Below are 22,634 nucleotides of genomic sequence, written 5' to 3' on the forward strand. Positions count from 1 at the left end.
GCTTAATGGGCCTGTCGGATAGCAGCTGTCCTCAGCTGCTGGCAGGCTCACTCCTCATGGCTGGCATCTACCCCCCACCTTGGGAGGAAGGCCTCCCACTTCCTCTTCACAATGTTGTGGAGGATACAACATGCGCAGCCATCTCTGGGATGTTGTGCTCTCCCACTTCGAGGCAGGTAAGCAGACACCTGAACCACACCTTGAGGCAGCTGAAGGCTCATTCCACCTGGATCCAGCCCTGGTTCAGGCGGGCATTAAGTTGGTCCCTGCTGGGGTCCAGGTGTCCAGTATATGGCTTAATGAGCCATGGCATCGGGGTAGGCGTGTCCCCCATGATGCGCAATGGCATCTGCATGTCCCCAACCACAAAGTCACAGCGGGTGAAAAATGTGCCCACCACCAGCTTTCTATAGAGACATGGGCATCGTGTGCCCTGCCTGACCACCCGACGAAAAAGTTCATGAACTGTCCATAGTGGTCGAACAGCTCCTGCAGCACCATTGAAAAGTAACCCTTGTGGTTGATGTACTGGGCTGCTCCATGTTGAGGTGCGTGGACTGGGATGTGAGTCCCATCAATTGCTCCCCCGCAATTTGGGAACCCCAGGGCAGCAAATCCAGCCACGATCGGGTCCAGGTCTCCCAGGAAGATGATCCTCTGCAGCAGGATGGAGTTGATGGTCCTCACCACCTACAGAAGGAGACAAATAAACACACAAAGCAGAGAATGAGAGAGGGAGTGCCTGAGCCCTTGGTTGGTGTTCACCCCTCTCTGCCTTCCCTCCTCTCCCCTCCATCAAACACCCCAGGAGCCACCCCCTAGAAGGCCGCACCCCAGCAGCAGGGCTGTGGTATGAAGAAAGGAAGGCACAACCCCCCCGGGGACAGGGCTTCCCCCACCCCCTGCAGCCCTCAACCCCCATTCGCTAGGCTCCCCCTTTCCAGGACCTGCAGCCCCAGAGTTCCTTACCTCCTTGAGGAGGGCCCCGACAGTGGACTTCCCCACACCAAACTGGTTGCCCGCCGACCGATAACTGTCTGGGGCGGCGAGCTTCCAGATGGCAATTGTGACCCGCTTCTCCAGGACGATGGCGAGCTGCAGGTGGGTGTCGTGTCTTCAGACAGCAAGGGCGAGCCAGGCACACAGCTCCAAAAAGGTGGCCTTCCTCATGCACAAGTTTTGAAGCCACACTGCTGTTCATCCCTCCACTCCATGACCAGCTGGTCCCACCAGGCGGAACTGGCGTCGAGCCTCCAGAAACGCCTCTCCACAGTGGGTTGCGGTTGCCAAAGTGTTGCTCCCGCACCCAAGGAGAGGGTCTCCAGAATGAGCTCGGGGTCAAGTTGATGAGGACCAGGAAGGCAGCTGGCACAAAGTGCTGCAAAAACTGCAGCATGGCCGTGTGGGGCCATCACATGGGGCAGCTCCGGCTCCATAGCACCAAGAGAAAAGCTGTGGCATCCGAAAAAGCAAGGCAACCAGAGCAGGCACTGCAGAGCTTTGCTGTCCCTCGAAGAGGTAGCAAGCAGGCAGCAGAAGCAGAGAAATGGCTGTCCGGGGGGGTCCCTTTAAGCGTGTCTCTCTGCAGGGCTCCGGCACCAGCACTTGGAAGCAATCGGTGACCTCAAGCCCCAGCTGAGGCGGTTCCAGGTGGCCTTTTATATGAGAGAGTGTCCAATCAGTCTGGACGCTCTTTCGAAAAAGCACCTTGCTTTCGATGCGCTTGTGTGTGGACCCGCTCTTGTGCAAGAAGTTTTTTCTGAAGATCTTTTCTGAAAGAAGTTTCTTCCAAAAGAAGCCTGCAGTCTAGACATAACCTAAGTCACCGAGTGCTGGCCAGCACTCCTCCTACCCACCACAGGCACAAATACTTCACTGTGAGAATGAATCACATTGGAACAAACTACCAAAGCAAGTGACGGAGTCTCTATTTCTTGATGTTTTCTAATGTAGGCTAAAAGCCTTTCTGGTGTGTGCTTGGCTATTATGATATATAGGAGGGCTGGGATAGTCAGGAGCCAGATTTGATGGTCTTTTGGCCTTTAAAGACCAGTAATTAATGTGTGGTATAGGGAGCAGCTTCTGGGGTTTTACTCTGCAGCCAGCTTGATTCTCATACTCTGTTGTAATTAAGTGGGGTGGTCCAGGGGAAACCACTCCAACATTCAAGAGGCTGGTTAAGATCAGACCACCAGCCTTTCAGGGGAGAGCTGGGTGTGGCATTGACATCACAAAGGCCTGTTGCAGGACCTGAGTCTGTTGGGGGACAGTGTGTGTGGGGGAGGTGGTGACCCCATAGAGAGACCCTGACATCAGGCAGACAGGGCAGTAGTGCAAGGCAGAGGCAACCTCAGAGACTTCTGTGGCTTTGCAGCAGCCAGGATCCTTCTCAGAGTCTTTCCTTGGGGACTCAGAGTGAAGTAGGATTAATGTATGTGAGCATGAGCATGAGAACCGTGTCAGAGTTCTCTCCTTCCCCACTGATTTTGTGGTCTGTGGTTAGAAGGTAAGAGCTTCAGGGAAGTTTGGAACCTGTTCAGTCTGATCCAGCTGGTACCAGCTGCAGTCTAGGCACAGAAATCACTAGGTTAAGATGATCTGATTTTCTACCGAAGACTTGTCCCATAGAATTGCTGCCAGAGGACATAACTTTATACGTCTGTATGTGACTCTCAGGATTTGTATACTTTCTTGTATTTTCATATACTGTCAACATTTGTGCAAAGTAAGGACACAAGATTTTGGTAAAAGAATGCCAACTTCCGATTTCATGTGATTGTCTGTTTTTATTGCAGAGGGCACAGGTTTTAAGACATACTAGGAGTGTACGCGCAGCGGTATTCTCTGGCTGACCTGCTCAGAAGTCAGTGCTGCTATCAACAGCAGTGTAGAAGGAAATGCAGCAAGGTATGGTATTGCAATGGGTCCTTCTGCACCACAGTTGGTGGCATAAGTGTCCAGAAAGCAAGTGCCACCAGCCAGGCAGTGCCACCACCCGCAGCAACACAAAAGGAAGGGTAGCTCTGGTATTGCCACTCTTCCTTCTCCACCATTGCTGGTGGTGGCTCTACCTTTCAAGCGGGGCAAAGTTGGTGCTGTCGCCGGTAGCATTGTAGAAAGGAGGGTGGCATGGTGTGATTATTTCTGTGCCACTGTTGGTGGCAGTGCTGAATTCCAAACTGGGAGGCCACAGAGCGGCAGCCTCTGGCCAGGCACCTAGCTGGGAAGGCAGCACTGTCACCACCAGCAGCATGTAAAGGGTGGCAGGTGATGCTATTGCTGTTCTTCCTTCTGCGCTGCTGCTGGTGGCAGCTCTGTCTTCCAATCTGGGCAGCTGGAAAGGTAGCGCCTCCACCAGCAGCATAGCGATAGAGATTTTGTTTCGGCTCCACCAGCAGCGGCAGTGAAGGAAGGGTGGCAAGGCATGGTACTGCTTCCCTGGTATGCCACTGCTGGTGGTGGCACGGCCTTCTAAGGGGGATGGCCAGGAATCTGTGGCAACTGGTCAGCCACCCAGCCTAGACAGCAAGACTGCCACCAGCAGCACAAAAGGAAGGCAGCATGATCGGATGCTGTTGCCCTTCCTTCAGTGCCACTGTTGGAGCAGCCCTGCTGTCCATGATCTCTCTTTCCATGACTCCAGGATCTCTCTCAAGTGGTTGTAGCTAAATTAGTCCCCATCATATGTAGGTATAGTTGGGATTATGTTTCCTAATGTGCATTACTTTACATTGATCAACACTGAATTTCACTTGCCATGTTGTTGCCCAATCACTTAGTTTGGTGTTCTTCTCAGTATGCTTTGATCTTAACCATACTGAGCAGCTTAGTATCATCTGCAAATGTTGCCACCTCACTGTTGACCCCTTTCTCCAGATCATTTATAAATATGTTGAATAGGACTGGTCCCAGGACAGACCCTTGGGGGACCCCACTCTCTCCATTTGGAAAACTTTTTATCCCTACCCTGTTTCCTGTCTTTTAACCAGTTCTCAATCCAAGAGGACCTATCCTCAACTCTCACGACAGCTAACTTTACTTAAGAGCCTTTCTGGAAATCTAAGTACGCTATCTCCTGGAGGCATTTCCCTGAGGAAATGCAGAGCCTGCAGGGGTGGGGCACCAACAGGCTGAGAACAGCTTCCTCCCCGCCACTGCAGAGCTTGGCTGAGGAGTGAGATGCTTCCCCAGGCTAGTGCTGTGTGGGGCTTTGGTGCATGCAGAGCTTGGCTCCTTCTGAACAGCTCTCTGGGTCTTGAGCTTTCCCTGGGAGCCCAGCCAGAGGCAGTGGGGGAAGGAAGGTGCCTGCCAGACTGAGTGTTGATGAGCTAAATGATCTGACCAGGGGGTTGGTTCTCTGCACAGCACCAAGAGCAGGACACACTCTTGCAGGGGGAGGGGGAATATAGAGGAACAGCAGAGCTGTGAGGTGAGCGGGCACAGCAGGGAGAGGGGAAGCATGTAAAGGGCCAATGGGTGGGCAGCAGAGGGGAAACAACCAGCTGCCACCTCCCCACACTCACCAGATGCCACAGCAAGGAAGGGGCCTGCTGGCCAGGAGGCACATAGCAGGGACAGCACTGATGGACCAGCAGGGGGAGCAGCTACCCCCGCATGCTGCAATTGTGCCCAATCACCAGCTTTACACTTCCAACCCCATCAGCTGCCATGGCACCTCCCCCCCCCCACTGGTGGGTGGCTAGCTGGCAAGCAATGATTAATCAGCGGCAGGATGCACCAGCACTGATGGGAGGAGAGAGAAAATACAGGACAATTGGACCATTTTTTTAAAAGGAGGGATGTCTTCGGGAGGGCTTAAATATGTGACTGTCTCTTGTTCGCATCCCAATATTAGAGAAATTGACATCATAACAGAAAGTATCCAGGAGGTCAGCCTAAGCTAGGAGGAAGATTGACTGTGAGATGCATAAGATTATTGGAGTGACGACCCTGTGAGTGCTTTACTTCAAATATTGGCAAGTCCCTGCACCTTTGACTGGAAAATTTCCGCAGCAGTGCCTGAGTGGGCGAGCATGCATTGGTGACCCCATGTACTGTCTTTAAATATGCGACTGTCTTATCCAGGAATTTTAATTACATGGGAAGACACATGGAGGAGGGCGGAGGCAGTAGGAAGTTTTCTGAATGTTACAAGTAAAACAGAACATTTCTTAAATCAGGCTTGATGGCATCACCCTGAAGCAATTACTTCCAAAGCTACTCTACCAGTTCAGGAGATTCACAGTATTCCTGCTAGCCACAACATAGGTTTTGGGAGTCCTGAGGTCCTTCCTGAATCCCTACATGGTAACAATGTTGCGCCTACAGGTAGGTGCTCATTAGTCCTTGAACAATGGGCTGTGCCCACGAAAGCTCATGATACCATCTACATTTTGTTAGTCTATAAAGTGCTACCAGACATTTGTTGTTTTTTAAGTTTAAGGAATAAATTGTCATGTTACATTTGCAACCAGCCACTGTATTCAGGTTTCTCTACAAAGGGGAAAAGAAAAGCTACATTTCTCACATCTGTGTACTATGCACGCAGATAAGGACAAACAGCCTATAAAACACACTTTGTCTTCCAGGTTCATTAACAGATTAATCATATTTGCAATATTAGAAAATGTGCATTTCCAAAGGAGTTTTTAAAAATTGGTTTCAAGTACCATATAGATCTAGGGTTGCCAGGTGTCCGGTATTGACCCGGACAGTCCGGTATTTTCAGTTTTTTTCCCCTGCCAGGAGGCAAAAATACCAGACACCTGGCAACCCTAAGAAACACTCAGCAACTGGGCCCAGCCCTCTACCCACCCCCCCGGGCTCCCAGCCCCCCCTGGTTACCTGGTTCTGCAGGGAAGCTGTCTTCTGGCTCGACCAAGAAAAAAAGATGGCCACCAGAAAAATGCCTAAAACCCTAAAGCAAGGGGAAGCAATGCCTTCCCTGGGTCTTAGTGCTCAGCCTCTCCCCTCTTCCTATTCTGACTCTGCACGCACTTAAAGGGGCCATGCTGGTTTTTTTTTTTTTGCTCAACAACTTTGGTCTCCCCTTTTTTCCCCCCTCAACAGAATTTCCCCCCTTTTTTTGGGGGGGGGGGGAAGAAGGGGGAAATTGGTATTTTTGGTTAAACCATCTGGCAACCCTATATAGATCATGATTCTTTGGGATAACTGACTTCATGTATCAATACTGTGCATGGTATGCACATCTTGGGCAAACCAGCTTGGAACTTTAACAATATCTACTTCTAGGAAGTATTTGACTAAAACGTCAAACATCTTAGGTCAAGGTATGCTTCTAGGTAGACCATCTACAAGTGGCCCCAGAATCCTGGAGTTTAAGGACTTCACACTAAGTATTTTCTGACAATGGGCAGGTTTCTACAGTAGTTTGGACTTCTCTTGGCAAACCAGAGAAGTATTGGCACAAAGACTGATGCACAGTGCTACTGATAACATTACATGTCTGAGGTTTCCACATCAGCACACATCAGGCAAGTTTCACTACGTGCCTGCATACAGCACGGTGTTCAGGTGTACTCCATCCAACAATTACACAATTTTGTGTAGTTTTACTTAAGACTAGACTAACAGCAACAACATTGCAATCTCAAAGCCTTAAAAATCTTTCCAAAATGCTAAATATTTTCAGCCAAAATAACAACACAACAAGTTTTTTGGGGGTCTAAGATCAAATTACACAGATTAAACCTTCTCAATGTAAATATTAGCTACCATTAATATTTACTTTTATTCAGATTCTGTTCCTGAACTAAAACCATTCCTCTGGCTTGGCTAAGAGAGCTCAGCAGCTTGTATCTTCAATGAACGGTCTAGCTATGACATGCTCCCTTCCCTCTGTGCTATGTAGAGAACTCAAGGAGAAGCAATATGAATATCAATTTAAGACATTACTGATAATGCATATCCATTCATTCCAGTAATATTTCTAACTGCAAAATCAATTGTCATTTTTTCTAACCCGTTAAATCCAAAATATTTTAATTTGAAATAATCTTACTTTTCACTAAAAAAACTTGCAATTGTTTTGTATATCAACCAATTTTTAATGCAAATTAAATACTACCTCGCCTCATCTCCAGCACTTAGTTACATATGTTACATATGTTGTTTCATTTGGCAGTGGCATACCTACTGCTATCACATTTTGGTGACATCACGACCTAGAGAAACAGAAAAGTAACTTTCAGTTTTAGAGTATTATACACAATGTTTTGATAATGACCACAGATATATTTAGTTTACAATTTGTTACTAGACAAACACAATCTTTGATAAAATAACACTATTTTACTAAGTTAACTCAGTTGTAAGAAAGATAATTTTTTGTTTTGTTTTATGGAAATTTCCTTCCCCTCAAAACAAAAGAACATTATTATTGAAGACATAACATAAAAATGGTTAAATTATTTTTATTCTTAGCTTTCTTTGGCTTAGCCACTTGAACTGTGCTACAGTATATCTGTTAGCAGTTTCATATGAAAACTGGCAAAGGGTGATTGGTGCACATGAATTAACATACAACATTCCAATCTTTTACAGTAAGCAGCTTTACAGATACACCTGAAGTCGCCATGAAGATATGAATGACTCAAGACAAGTGTCTGTCACAAATGTGCCACAAACATGAAAAACAAATACAATGAGACATTTGATAAAGTTATTTTAATGGAAAATGCAAAACCCCTTTCAATTCCAATGTACAAAGCGTGTGTAACACTTGCACTTTTAACAAATTAAAGCAAGCCAATGTTTTAAAAAAATACATCATTGAATGTATATATGTATATATTTACACGGCATATTAAGATTAATATTTAGCTTTAAAAGTTCACATAAATTTTACCAAAATGAGACAATCTTTTAAATAAATTACACCTTTTTAAAATGTTTAATTGTACACTGAATAGCTTCAATAAAATACTGCAGTGTCTGTATTTAATATCTACTTTATATATTTTATATTTTACAAAGTTTACAATTATTTGGCAGTAATTTTCAGATGATATGACTGCTGTGCGGATTCAGCAATGTCCCAAATGCAGGCAATAGCTGGTGTTTGTGTCCTACCTCACAGTAACTGTCTCAATGTAGTGAAAAATATCAGAGTTATTTTAGCAAACTGTACAAGTCACATTTACATTTCATCAACAATAGAGCATAGAATTGTGTTTTTTTTTTTCAAAAAAATAAATACATCATCTTAAATCTTTGACATTTCATAAACTTCATATACATTATAATACAAGACAGCAGAATGCTGTTGAATTTTTTTAACAAGTAACATTTAATCACAATAGCTGTGATCTATGAAGCTATACTGTTGCAGTGTCAGTAACAAGTAAATACAATGACTATATTTTCTTGGCACTGATGGTTTGTGACGCTTAACTTAGTGTACATACTGTGCATCATATAATTGAAAAAATAGCCTCCATCTGATGGGCTAACATAAAAAAGCAGCAAGCACTTCAGTTTTCTTCCACATCCTCAATTTCATTTTCATGAATCTTCAAAGCTCTCACCATTTCCTTAACTGCATGATACAAAATATTTTTAACCTGAAAAAAATATTAGACACACTTCAGTAAGATACAAGTGATTTTCAAATGCCACTATTAATGCACGGTATCTAATTATGTTTAGGACTGAGCTCTAGGCTGAGTCCAAAAGGAAATCTTAATATTTTAACACATTGTGAAATACCAAACACAGTGATTCAACTCAAAGTCATTTACACCATCAATTGTCTCCTTCAGGTTAATGGGGATGAGAGAGGCATACTGATTGTTGTCATAATTCTGTGTGAATAGCTAGAAAAACACGGCACACAGTGTTCCATATTTCCATCAGACTCTGAGCTCACAGTCTGTGCCTTCAGAACAAGTTCCAGTTGAGAATTCATTTCTTACCTGCAGTTTATCATCATAATTAATTTCTTCTTTTGACAGTCTCAGTTCCTGTGTTAAGTGAAATGACTGCACAAGATGTTCTGGAGACACAAAGTCTTCAGTTACTTGAATGCAGCTGTGAAAATTTTGCACCTGTTCAAAAGGGAAAAAAAGACCAAATTAAAATCTGTATTATTTTTAATTCACAAAAAGAACAACGTAAAGTATAGGGCTCTAGATCTTTCAAATCACATAACTATCAGACTAGGGATCTAGTTCCTTTTTAATATACAGCAATTCAGTATATTAAATTGACATTTATTGACCATTTTGAGATTTCCTATATGTCGTCACGAGCCATGTGTCAAGTCTGCAGCAATAGGCTCCCCAATGCTGACACACACTATTTTCTGATACCCGCAGGGTTCAGACTCATGCTTTTGAGCTGTAATTTTACTGAAGGACACGAGTCATACTTCTCTTCCTTTCCCTGGCAGGCAAGCCATACACTTCCTCATTAATTCAACCTAGGAAATTCTTAAGAATCTCTGAACCTACAGACCAGTCTCAAATATTTCCCTCTCCCATCTAAGACAGGTCATTATCAACGCCCATGAGAAGCCCTGCACATCTTAACACAGTAGCCAGCAAAATCTAGCAACCAGATCTAAGCAATCATTAGGCCCTCATATTTAAAAAAGCTGAGCAGCCTAAAGTTCCTCTCTTTAGGGGACATTTCCGAAACAGGGATGAGCCAGGGAGAGCAAAAAGGTCTGTTACTGCTACTGATGCCTCAGACTGTAATCATGAATGGCCAAGTTTGGCAGATCATTTCCCCCCGAGATCCATAGAGTGAAGGGATATACATCCTACCACAGGGAAGCTGAGTCAGCGGACATCCAACCCTCAAAATTAGGAAGAGTAAGGAGAAAGCCTAAGATCCTAGATAGCAAGTTCCACATTCCAACTCCTGGCCATATACGTCTATTCTGACCTTAAAGAGAAAGTAGTCTTCTACCAAAGTCAGCCCCTGTGCAGCTCACCCCTACATAGCTTCTAGCTCTTAGTAATACCTTTTTCCTGTATAATTAACAAGTCATCTGTGGAATGTCATATCCTCTGCAAGCATGTTACAGACACACAAAATGGGAAATGACAGCACAGGAAGGAGTACTAAAGAAACAGATCTGAGGGTTAGAGTGGATCAGAAGATAAATATGAGTAAACTGTTGCAGTGTTGCAACAAAAGCAAACAATCTGGATGTATCAGCAAAAATGTTAATATGACAAGTAGTAATTCTTTCACTCTACCTCATGCAGATTAGGCTTCAACTGGTGTCCAGTTATGGGCACCACATTTCAGGAAAGACTGGAGCAAGTCCAGGAAGAGCAACACAAGTTATTAAAAGTTTAGAGAACATGGCCTATGAGGAAAGATTGAAAAAACTGAGCTGTTTAGTCTGGTGAAGGGGAGACAGACAGGTCATGATAATAGTTTTCAAGTACATAAAAGGCTGTTCCTAGGAAAAGGGAGAAAAATTGTTCTTCATCTTGGAGGACAGGACAAGAACCAATGGGCTTTCATTTCTGCATGAGCAGTTTAGGTTGGCCATTAGGAAAAAAAATCCTGTTAGGGTAGTTAAGCACTGGAATAAATCACTTCAGGGAGCCTGCGGAATCTCTACCACTGAGGAGTTTCAGGAGCAGGATAGAAAAACACCTGGCAAAGACAGCCGAAATAAAACATAATCCTGCCATGAGCACAGAGGACTGGACTAGATGTGCCCTCCAGCAGTTTGTTAGATTATGTAATTACTTGCCCTACTATAAACCGGCAATTTAAGTCATGTATTTAATTTCTAACTGACATACTTCAATCACTGAGTCAAGTATTTTCCCCTTCTCTTTTAATGACAACTGGAAATGGTTACATCTTGGGGAAGCTGGTGAAATAGAACCACCTCAGCCAGTAGGAGGACACAAAAATCACCAGCATTCTGTCCTGATTTTCTTCCAGGCTTGTGTCAAAAGGGGAATTGGCGGGAACGTATACATCAGCAGCTCTGACCACTGAATTAGGAAAGTGTCCCTTCTCTAACAGTGCCCCCAAGCTGCTTGTCAACAGTAAGCTGTTTCTCATTGTCCTGGGATACGATGATATCAGGATAGGAAACCCCATTGTTGGAAGACATTTTGAACTACCAAGTCATGCAATTTTTCTAAGAACATAAGAATGGCCATACTAAGTCAGACCAAAGGTCCATCTAGCCCAGTATCCTGTCTGTTGGCAGTGGTCAATACCAGAGGCCCCAGAGGGAGGGAACACAATAGGTAACTCTCACATGATCCCTCCCCTGTCTCCCACTTCCAGAGAAACAGAGGCTAGGGACATCATTCTTACCCATCCTGGCTAATAGCCATTGATGGACCTAACCTCCCTGAATGAGCTATACAACAGTTAACAGTATTTTGACCATTATTTGACATTTGGAAAATAATCAAGTTATTTTGAATATTTCTGAGTTCTTGCATACAAATCTTGGATAGCAATTATTATCAATCACTAAGCATTATTTATTTCTGTAGCTTATGGCTGTTACTGTTAAAGAAATCAAATCTAATTTAAGCATGAAACGTACATATGCGTATCCTTGAACAGAAGTATTTTAGCTGATGAAGGGGAGACATACATGTGCCTATCATAGGCATGTGCAGCACATTTCATTAGGGTGTGCACCCAAGAATTTTTTAAAAATGTACTTTGACCCCTATTAGCCACACCCCTGACCCCCCACTGGCCACACCTCTGGAGGTAACACTCTGGGGGCAAGATGGGCACATACCCAGAAGTAAAAGGTGTCATGTGAACCCCCCCCCTTCCAAGGACTTTTCCACCATCCTCCTACCAACAGGGATTAATTTGGCCCCCACCAAACCCCACTCATGCAACTATCCTGCAATTGCATTAACCCAATGTGTGTGACATTAACTTGGGGGCAGAGAGGCTGGGGGAAGTGTTCCCTCAGTTTCCCTCCCATGAGCAGAATGAATTTTGTTGTGCACCAGTACTGAGTTCATGTGGCTTGTTTGGATGTGCCCCTCAAGTTATTAATAAATATTTCATAAACCTTTCCCTTTTCCCTCGGCTGCCATGTCTCCTCCCCTTGCTCCATCAGCTCCCCTGGTGCCTGCTGCCCCTCAACTCCTCACCCTCCTCTGCTGTCCTGACTCCTGCCCGTCTCACTGCACTCAGCCTTCCTGAGACCTGCCTCCCTCCACCAGCCCTTCTCTCCCCACCGTGCCCACTCCTCCAGTAGCCCCACTCTGATCATGTGAGCTACCCCTCCTCATCCCCTCTCCTAACACCTCCCTCTACACTTCTGCCCTGCCTCTTTCCTCTGGTGCTGCTCCCTCCCCTGCAGGTGTCTGCTCTTCTGCTTCACCCTCAGAATCCCCTGGCACCTGCACCTTCCCTTAGCCCTGCACCCTCCTGGTGACTCCCCTTCCCTCACTGCCCCTGCTCCCTTTTTCCCTGGTGCCCACCCCTCACCACCCTCTGCCCCCGTTCCCCTCATGCCTGTGCCCTCACAGATGCCTTGCTCCATCCCTGCCTTCCTCATGCCCACCCCTTCTTTCAAGTCTTCTCCCAGCACCTCTCCCGTCCCCCTCTAATCCCCAATGCCTTTACTCTCTCTTCTCTCAGCATCACCCTGTTCCCCCCTCCCACTGACACCTCCCCTCCTGGCTTTTTCCTCATTGACTGCACTTGGTCCCCCTGGCATTTGTCTCTCCTGCACCTCTGTCCCTTGGTGCCTTCTCCTTTCTTCTTCTGACCGCACCCCTCCCCTCAGCACAAGCCCCTTCCTCTCCCACCCCTTACTCTTTTTCCCCCCCTTCCCCTCCCATCCCGTCCCTTACGTTACCTTCGGCTTCTGCCTTCCTATTTGTAGGGCTAGAGTCAGAGCTGGCCCAAGCTACAGGCTGGCTGGGCCCTAGCCCTGGGCACCTCAGGGGCACCGCGCTGTGCTGCCGGGGGCGCTCCTAGGCACCTCACCGTGCTGGGCACAGGTGCTCCCGGGTGCCTCAGGGGTGCTGCGCCATGCTGCCAGGCCAGGCGGGGGCGCTCCCAGGAGCCTCAGGGGCACCGCGCCATGCTGCTGGGCTGGGTGGGGGTGCTCCCAGGAGCCTCAGGGGCACTGTGCCATGCTGCTTTGTGGGGCACTCCTGGGTGCCTCAGGGGCACCACGCCATGCTGTCAGGCCGGGCGGGGACACCTCCAGACGCCTCAGGGGTGTTGCGCGGTGCTGCTGTGCTGGGCGGGGGCGTTCCCGGGCGCCTCAGGGGCGCCGCGTGGTGCTGCTGGGCTGCGCGGTGCTACCGGGCCGGGTGGGGCCCAGGGCACAAAAAAGGCTCAGGCTAGCCGGCCCGAGACATTAGGGTGTGCCTGGGCACACCTGGAACACCCAGTGTGCATGCCTATCGTGCCTATCTTTGAACAGAGGTATTTTACCTGATGAAGGGCTCCTGCCGGTAAAACAACAGCATCACCAAGAAACTGAATAAGAGTGCAGGTTTTTACTCCATATTCTTCAAGGAGTCTTTGGCGAAGTTTTTTGTTCACATACCAACTCTGGTCACGTATTGGATCGTGTTCTGGTGAAACTTCCAAACCCTGTTCTTTTGCAATCTGTAATATAGGGGGCACACTAGATTACATTTTTAAAAAGGAAAACTACGTTGGTCAGTCCAAAATTTTCCTACCTTAAAAGTACACAAACTTGTTCTCAATATTCAGAAGAGAATTTAGAATTAAAAGAATCTCAAATGAATTAAAAAAGATAAGGTAGATGGGTAGAGGAGGTAAAATTATAGCCAAAATTATAATCTCAAGTCAGGAAAAAGCAGCAAAAATCCACAGCATGCTCTCCCATCCCCAGATCTCGATTGGTCTGAGGGCAGAGGAGCAGAAGGGTGGCTGTGGGCTGGATCAACCAGCTTGGCGGCTGAATCTGGCCAGTAGAGACTGTCTGGCCCACCCCTGCTCCAGAGGGTAGTTCTAGTCCCCTTTTGGATTGTGATCCTGATGCTCATATCTGGGCCCTTTGTGGGGCACAACCTGGATCTCTGAAACAGCTAAGGAACACTTGATCTTTGGCAATTCATCCCTGAAAAAAATCCTCCCTTTGAATAGAAGGGCCTGTAATTTGATTTCGGAGGGGAAGTATGGCTGCCTATTGTTTTAGCCACAGTGTACTATTGCCTGCCAGTGACGTGAAGATGGCATCACAAACTGACTGGATGATGTCATCTGTAGATTTTCATACCAATGAGGCAATTGAGAGCAGCAACAGGAATGTGTTAGCAAATTCTGAATCCTTATCTTTGCCCTATGGAAACCTCTGCTAAGTTTTTGTAGCTCTCTCTCCACTACTTGGTAGGCATACACAATGTAAACATTGCAGCTTCCTGTTTTTTACCTGAAATCTCAAAAAATCTGTTGAAGAATGCTTCATTATTTCTATTAAGCAGGATCTTCTTCCTACGGGAATCGTTATCCTTTTTGATAACCCAGAGATGGCAACATCCACCTTTCAAGTTCTGAGCAGGCAGTTCTAGATCTGATACTCCGGGAGGCTAACACACCTTTAATGCCAGGACACAGGCCAGTTTCCTGTGCATAATGCACCACTCTTTGCTGATCTTTTCTTTGACATGAGGGGGGCAGCAGCTGCAGGACTATATAAGAGCATATATAAATTCCCTGGCAAATTACTCCAGAGTATGTGCTATTTTGGCTAAGAGCATGGGTGAGTCTTCCTCTTTAAATATGCAGAATTTGGCCTTCTCTTTAGATTGGGGTCCACAATAATCTGGCCCTCAACACAACTCCCTTTTTACAATCTCATCCACTGTTTCCTATATTTATCTCTATTACTCCACTGACAGTCATTCTCCTCCTGGGGTTGGGTATCAGTGTCTGGCTGGGCTGATTTTCCCTAAGGCCAAATCTACTCTACACCCAGAAGGTTGACTTAAGATAGATAATTCCAACTACATAAGTAACATAGCTGGAGCTGACGTACCTTAAGCAGAGCTTGGCGCCAGCTCCACAGCAGGAGGCTGATGGGAGAAATGCTCCCATCAACTTCCCTTACTCTTCATAACAGCGAGGCATACTGGTGCCAACGGGGAAGCCCTCAGCATTTGATTTAGCAGATCTTTGCTAGACCCACTTACTTGAGCCCCAGAAGATAGATGGCCAGAGCATTAATCCTCCAGTAAGTGGAGATATGGCCTATATGGTATTCAGGAGTCAGTGTGTCTTGATTCTCAGTTCTGTGGGCATATTTTGTGTTCCTTCATTTCTCTCTCTCCTTTCTCTTAAGTTTGAGATATAGTTAAAAAACTTGATCAAGTCTAAATTTTAGTTTCTAGAATGAACAGGTGGGGGCACACTCCTAGAGGAACAGAAAGTGGAAATTAGGCCTTTCTAGTGATAGCTTGAGAGGATTCCATTCCATAATGTGGCTTTCTGTTCCCTGGAGGGAGAATATTCACATGGAGAATCTCTGTTGTGTTAGAGCCGATTTTGTCCCCTGATGAGAGAGGGAGGGAAGAGCTGGCTTGGTCACAGGGTGGCTTGAGCTGTTAGAGGATGACTGCCAAGGTAGGATGACAGTTCCTGCTATGTTCTCTGAAATTGTACTTGACATCTTCCTCCTTCCTTTCTCAAGGAGCTATTGCCTAGAGGGGGGCTGCTGAGTTCAAGGGGTAGTCATCTTGCTAGATACTCCTGAATCCCTCTCTACCCTATTGGGGTCAAAACTCATGTGGGGGCTATTTTTTTCTTTAGCAGAACTCTCTCCCTAACTCATCCTTTCTGCATCTGAAGTTTTTTCACTATTCAGGCAGAAAGATCTCTCAATAATATTGAGTTAGAATGTGACAACAACTGAAGGCTGAGATGACTACAGCTTTATGTCTGAAGGTATGAGATCATCAAGAGTCTTCATGTTCTGTCTGCACCTTAACGATTTGGACTGGTATAGAGTATCAAAAAAGTTTATTGATCAAGAATATCCCATGCAGAAACAGAAGCTTAGGGAATGGGCATTTCAAACAGGTATCAACCATATTTCTTAATTTTAAAAGATATAACAGTAATTAAAAAGGTATGATTATTCAAATCTATGAAGTAAATATCTATTTGACAAATCTAACCTTTTGCAGAAATTCCCTTATCTTGTCAGCATCTTTGCCAGCATAAACATGCCACAAAGCCCCAGGTAATTCACTTGAATCTTTCAATCTTTTCCTTAAAAGATCATCCAAATCTTCTTCTTCAAACTTCTTTAATACTCCTAAGAATTGACAAACAGACTCTCAAACTAGGCAGTAGAAAGCTGAAATATTTCTTCTTTGCTTTTTCAATTTCCAGTAGCAGAGTTACTAAATAATGAGACTATTAGATTTTCCAAATACTACAGAAACCCCTCAAAAGCTATTTTCATAATTAGAAAACTAAAACCCTTTAAAACAATTTATACTCAGATTTGGACCTACTTTAACATTGTTAAAATCTGATGGAAAAAATTCTGTTTGAAATCAGAGATCATTGCTGTCATCAAAATAAATTAAAATTCAGTATCCGTATTTTGGAATAGTAAGTCAAGAATCTTGTATCTATTTCTACAGCTAGTCTGATATTAATACTGGTGCATGTACATGAAGGGGGAAATAAAACTATTTATGGAGCACTTTACAGCATCTTACGAACACAGTTAGCATACACCACTTAAAACTCTCTTGGCCCAGAATGTAGTAGTTTAGCACTAAACTCAGCACAGCAAACACTGTGGTAGGGGATTCAGGGTGATCCTGTGTTGTTGCGCAAACACATCTTAGTGGAGCCGCTGTATGAGTGCTTCATAAGGAAATTATTTATCCTACTATCCATTTGCTCTGCCATCTCCAGTACAGCTATATTAATATGTAAGTAATGGCAGGAAAGAGGTGAAAGAATATGAAAAAGTGTTAATTTCCAAGATACAGTATAGTTAAGTGAAAGAATTCACTGTGTGTAAATTACTTCTGAGCAATATGCTTGCAGTTAAAGGCATATTTCATTTATACACCATACAATATTTTATAATAATTAATTAAACTTCAAGTGTCAATTTTACAAGTATATATTGAAATCCTTATCCAAACTTTTAAGTGACTTGTTATTCAATCTATTTCTGTATAATACAAATCAACCTTCTTTACCTGCTTTTGAAAGTACTCCATTTCCTTTTGCTATGCCCACATAGACAAGGATGTTCACTACATCAGAAACTTCAATATGGAGATTTGTAGTTCCTATATCATGATCTTTAGCAGCAGCCACACCTATATTACAAGATAAGAATTTCAGATAGTGCAGTACGTATTTCTCTTCGTGCTCATTCTTGTAAAAGTAATGTTAGTTCAGATCAGGGTACAATACCAGAAATAAATAAGCTAGAGTTTGTTCCCAGACTTGGGAACGACAGGGTGTTTGTTCTTAGGCACGTTACCATCAGTGTTTTCCCATTTTTTACATATGGGAACAATAATGTTTACCTACCTTTGCCACACTCAGATCTAGAGATGAAAAATGCTACATAGAACTGTTACTGACCATCACTCAGAAGGTTAAACATTGTTTATATGCACAGAGATGTTATATTTTCTCTTTAAAATATTCTAGTTTATAAATTTAGAATGTATTTTCCACAATCTGTGTAAAATAAAAATTTCAAAGGGGTTACTTAGTCATTTTTAGTCAAATCCTTCATGCAGTAAGTCATAACTTACACATTTTGCAAATCATATTAATATTCCAAGAGGGTATCAGAACAAATTCATTTGCAAGAGGATGGACAATTTCTTACCAATAATATCCTCTCTTCTTGCTGCATCTCTTACAACTCAGGACTTTTGGGTTGGTCCCCTCCACTCTAAAGCTCATGGAGGCAGATCAACATTTAGGGTTGAGGCACATTGGCCATGCCTCCTCTGTTCTCACTTGCTGCCTGATGATGTATTCCAAAATTGTAAAATTTGCACAGTGCTACTAACAAATATTTCGGAGGCAATTAAAGAATGACGTACATTATACGAAGAAAAAAGATTGTGTGGCAGTGGTGTGACTTTTAGCTCAGGGGCAATCGAGAGCAGGGAAAATTGTTGGAGACACTGCTAATAGAAGGGAAATTATCAGTAAGAAATTTTCAATTTTGCAGCCCAGCATCTCCCACAATTCTGCACATCTGGGAAATAGGAGCAGTGAACAGATGTAGGGAGGATTGTAAGAAAGTTAGCAGGGAAGGAAAGAAGGAAGTACCCATCCTTTTATGTAAAATCTGAATTTCTGGGCTACTGTCTGCAGCCCATTCCTGCCAAAGGTGATCTGTGCAGAGAACAAAAAGTCCATTTTATAGTGCTTAACAAAGGTATTAACATTTTTCAAAGTGGACACAGTGACTCATTCTGCCCATTGGGTGTTAGGGAATCTTATGGAGTTTGTGCCTGGAACCCTTCTGGCACAGGAATCTCTGACATTTTATAAACTTCCACAATGAACATTCTAATGTAACTAGTAAAGGAGGACATGGAAACTCTTGAGTTCCTGGCATTCTGGATGGAAAGACACAGAGCGAGCTCAGTCTTCTTGTCATTCTGTATACTTAAGACAGGTGTCAGCAGAGCTTTGGAAATTTAAGGTGTGCTACATCTTTTCATTTGGAGCCTGCGATTTTTGACAGAACAAAAGAAACACAACCTACTGGGAAATGTGGAAGGAGTAATCTATCTTAGGAAGAAAGGATTCTGCTGTCCTGAGCTCCACCTTATACTCATGGTACCTACAGTAAGGCTTCCGTATAAAAAAGTCTGCCAGCTCCAGCACTCAGTTGATGGAAGTGATAGCTATTAAGAAACAAGTATTAATAAATAAGTAAAACGGCAAAAGTAAAATCAAAGGCTCAAAGGGACGGCTCGTCAAAGCCCTCAACGTTAGAGACAGGTCCCATTCTGGAAATAGCAGCTTGACTACTAATCCAGCTAATTGGACTGCTCAATGTAATCCAGATATCTGGAGATTGTCTGCCAGGGAGCCACAGGTTCCTGTGAACAGCTACTAAGAACAGACACCTGATGTGCAATGATATTGGGCTGAAGATCTTTTTCTCCTTGGAGAAAAAACAAAAATGCCTGGAATTCATAGATTTCTGGGATTTGCATTATGCTCTTGGGACTAGTTGAGTCTGGACCAGACAGAGGAGTATGCTTTCAGTATTAATTAAATGAAAGCAATGTCTTTATGGCTCTGGAGAATGGACCCAGAACTTCTAGAGCTTCCTTCTTAAAACACAGGGGCTGTGTCTAGACTGGCAAGTTTTTCCGCAAAAGCAGCTGCAGAAAAACTTGCCAGCTGTCTACACTGGCCACTTGAATTTGCACAAGAACACTGACAATCTCATGTAAGAAATCAGTGCTTCTTGCGGAAATACTATGCTGCTCCCATTTGGGCAAAAGTCCTTTTGTGCAAAGGGGCCAGTGTGGACAGCTTAGATTTGTTTTGCGCAAAAAAGCCCTGATCGCGAAAATGGTGATCGGGTCTTTTTTGCGCAAAAGCGCGTCTAGATTGGCACGGACGCTTTTCTGCAAAAAGTGCTTTTGCAGAAAAGCATCTGTTCCAATCTAGACTCTCTTTTCTGCAAATGCTTTTAAGAGAAAACTTTTCCGTTAAAAGCATTTGTGGAAAATCATGCCAATCTAGACGTAGCCAGGCTGTTAACTGAAGTTGCTCCAAGTTCAGATGAAGATGATTTCGTGAGAGAATATCTAGTCTCCATGGAAACTAGAACACAACTCCAGTTTCAGTTCTAATAGCATTGAAAACCAAGGTATCTTCAGCCAATGTGGTGGTGTTAGTAGTATCACTGCTTGCTCTTATTTCATTTTCTAGACCATCTTCTCCAGTAATGGAAGGAATAGAAACACAGTAAGCCCTGCAGTAACTGTGGAATAAAGCATCTGTCCCCCATGGATATGGGATGTCTCTCCCTGGTGAAGTATTACAGCCTCTAAGTTCATATGATTTTTGAACAGGTCAGTAGAATGCAGACCAAACAGCTGAACATCAAAAACCTCCAATTCAGACACCATCATGAGCCTGCTGAGCTGTCAGTCCTTTTGATTCAAATCCACTTTTATGTGAAATACTCCAAAGGATAGGAGAAATTGCTCCACCCACCTCATTACTTCTGTTTCCATGTATAGAACTAGGATCCTTGTTCCTTCTTGGTTGTTTAAGTATGCAAGTGTATGACTGAATCAGGACATGGTTCGCCTCTATGGTGGTCTGGAAGTACTGCAGAAACAGCTTGACCACTTACCATTTTAGGAAGATTTATGCCACAAACACTTTCCTGGGGGCTCCAGTGGTCCTGAGCTGTTTGGGTCTTCAAATGTGCTAACAAACCCTCCAGGCTGGTATTAGATGAAAAGCAGAAGGGCATGCCTTTGTGGACAATGTCGTGAGCTTACATCCATTTCAGGGAGTTGAGCCCGTGTGTTGGAATCCATTCAGGATATTTCATCTGTTTCAGGGAGTGGTACCACACCTTTTGAATGAAGGCTTGAAGTACAGGATCACTCCATGGCCACGTGATACATTCCTGTGTCCGTGGAGTGATTCTGTACACACCAGGAGGCCTACCTGCTTAAGGCACAGTTCTATGGGAGGCTTACTGTGGCTCTGGAGCAGATAAGATCTTGGGTTTTCTGGAACCTTTCTAATGATGGGTAGAGCTTTCATATCAAGGTGTCTACTTCCACTCCCCAGAGGAGTAATTCTGATGGATGGAATCAAGAAACTTTTCTTGATATTGATAATGAAAATATAACCCAGCAGGAAATACAACTTCTGAACATGGCTCCATGAGCTACTCACTCTGATGGAACCCTGATAAGGATGTCATCCAGGTGGGCTTCCTGCATCGGGCTAGGATCGCCATCTTTGTAAAAACCTTGAAGGCCCAGGACAGACTGAACAGGAATGCTGAATGCTGATTATGTTTCCTGACTTAGGGAAGCTACATGGACTGATGCATATGAAGGGATGCATCTCCTAAATCCACTGAAGTAAAAAAAATCATCCCACAACAGGGATGACACCACAGAGGCCAGTATCTCCATCTAAAATCTTGTTCTCTTCATCCACTTGCTGAGTCTTTTGATGTCCAGAACGATTCTGACTCCCACAGTGCATTTCTACAAAATGAAAAAGACTGCATAGAATCCAGAGAACCTTTCTTCAGTGGGAACAGACTATCATTCCCATATCTGGAAGCTGAGATAGTTTACTTTGGATCAAATTGTGCTTTAAGGTGTTGCTAGAAATGGGAAACTGGATGAAGAAAGAAAGAGAGTGGAGCCTGGAGCTTGAGGGAGCACCCCTTACTTACTATACCCTCAATTCACTTATCTGTGGTGTGAGGGGGAAGCCAGATAGCTACAGGAGGGTGGTAGCAGGTGAATATATTCACCCCAGATTAAAGAAGTCTCTTTTCCCAGGATAATCTTAAAATGGCTAATCCAGAACAATCATGAATTTGCCATAATCAATTAAAGCAGGCTAATCAGGATACTTAGAGCCAATTAAGACTCCCCTTCCACAAGCTCAGTGTGTGCAAGGAAGTTGGGGTAAAGCAACGCTCTGGAAGATGAGAGGTACAAACACTATCAAGTACCAGGAGGAAGAGCCTGTGGCAACGAAAGTGCTAAGGAGGGCTATGAGGAAGTAGTCCACGGAATTGTAGCTGTCACACAGGGTCCCTGGGCTGCAATCCATAGTAAAGAGCAGTCTCAGGTTCTACCCATTCCCCTACTGATACAAGAGAATTGATCTGGACAATGGGAAGGATTAATTTGCAAAAGGATCTGTCCTGTTCCTGAACAACTTGGAAGGGCAGCAGAAGCTATGAGGTTTAGTCTGCTGTTTTTTCCCACATGCTGAGATGAGGATGAGTAAATAAATAGCAAGTTTGTGCCCTCAGGGAAAGTGTCTAACCTGAGAGCTGCCATGAGCCTTTCAGGGGACGACTCCACCCAAAAGCGTGGGCCCCACCAGGGCAGAGAAGGGAGCTTTGTCTCAGTGGTTAATGTAAACTATTCCTCCAGGAAATGGGAACTGTTGTCCCCCAGTCTACATGCAGGGGATCTGAGATTACTCTGGATCTCTCCACAAACTCAATTCCTCTGTTTTCCTCTGGAAACTCTGTTGTCAAACGCTGGAGTCACAAGCGGCATCTGATTACAGACCTGGAAGCCATGGCTTGGGCTGAGGACCTCATTCCATCCATTAAAGCACAAGCTACAAATGCTGTTGCTGGAAGCCTCTCTTTAAAATGGAACAAATGTCAGGGTGATCTCTGTCCTGAAGTGCTCTGAGATCTTCCATTCAGGAGAAAGATGCTCTTATAAGCAGGTAACTATGCTGTGAGGGTAGCAGAGGCAGCTTTTTAGAAAGGGGCCTTCATCAGGGTAGTTCTGAGGCAATAACCATGTTCGTAGTAGGAATTGCTATAGCTATGCCATCCTTTCAGCATCCCAACCCCTTGATTACTGAATGAAAGATCTCAGAGCTTGAAGTCACTTTTGTTAATGGGCTTACCCTTACGAGGCTTGTTGCAT

The 22,634-nt window shown here is 44.4% G+C and overlaps 1 protein-coding gene and 1 long non-coding RNA gene across 8 annotated transcripts in view; one reads left to right on the forward strand and one right to left on the reverse strand.

Moving 5' to 3' along the window:
* The first annotated feature begins 2,369 nt into the window (after positions 1-2,369).
* LOC112545349 (uncharacterized) lies at positions 2,370-7,700 on the forward strand. Its single transcript, XR_012905585.1, has 5 exons — positions 2,370-2,506; positions 2,796-2,907; positions 4,856-4,952; positions 5,181-5,328; positions 7,564-7,700. It is a non-coding gene; the product is annotated as an uncharacterized LOC112545349 (long non-coding RNA).
* The window catches only part of JMJD1C (jumonji domain containing 1C), a 375,768-nt gene continuing 360,801 nt past the window's right edge, over positions 7,668-22,634 (reverse strand). For all 7 annotated transcript variants that reach the window (XM_075934893.1, XM_075934894.1, XM_075934898.1 and 4 more), the window contains 5 exons: positions 17,181-17,303; positions 16,134-16,273; positions 13,423-13,599; positions 8,934-9,065; positions 7,668-8,582 (listed from right to left, as the gene is read on the reverse strand). In XM_075934893.1, the coding sequence (XP_075791008.1) occupies positions 8,493-8,582; positions 8,934-9,065; positions 13,423-13,599; positions 16,134-16,273; positions 17,181-17,303 (662 nt within the window). In that variant the 3' untranslated portion in view covers positions 7,668-8,492. The remainder of the gene's footprint in view (positions 8,583-8,933; positions 9,066-13,422; positions 13,600-16,133; positions 16,274-17,180; positions 17,304-22,634) is intronic.

Source organism: Pelodiscus sinensis, chromosome 8, assembly GCF_049634645.1.
Source record: "Pelodiscus sinensis isolate JC-2024 chromosome 8, ASM4963464v1, whole genome shotgun sequence".
Classification (NCBI taxonomy): domain Eukaryota; kingdom Metazoa; phylum Chordata; order Testudines; family Trionychidae; genus Pelodiscus; species Pelodiscus sinensis.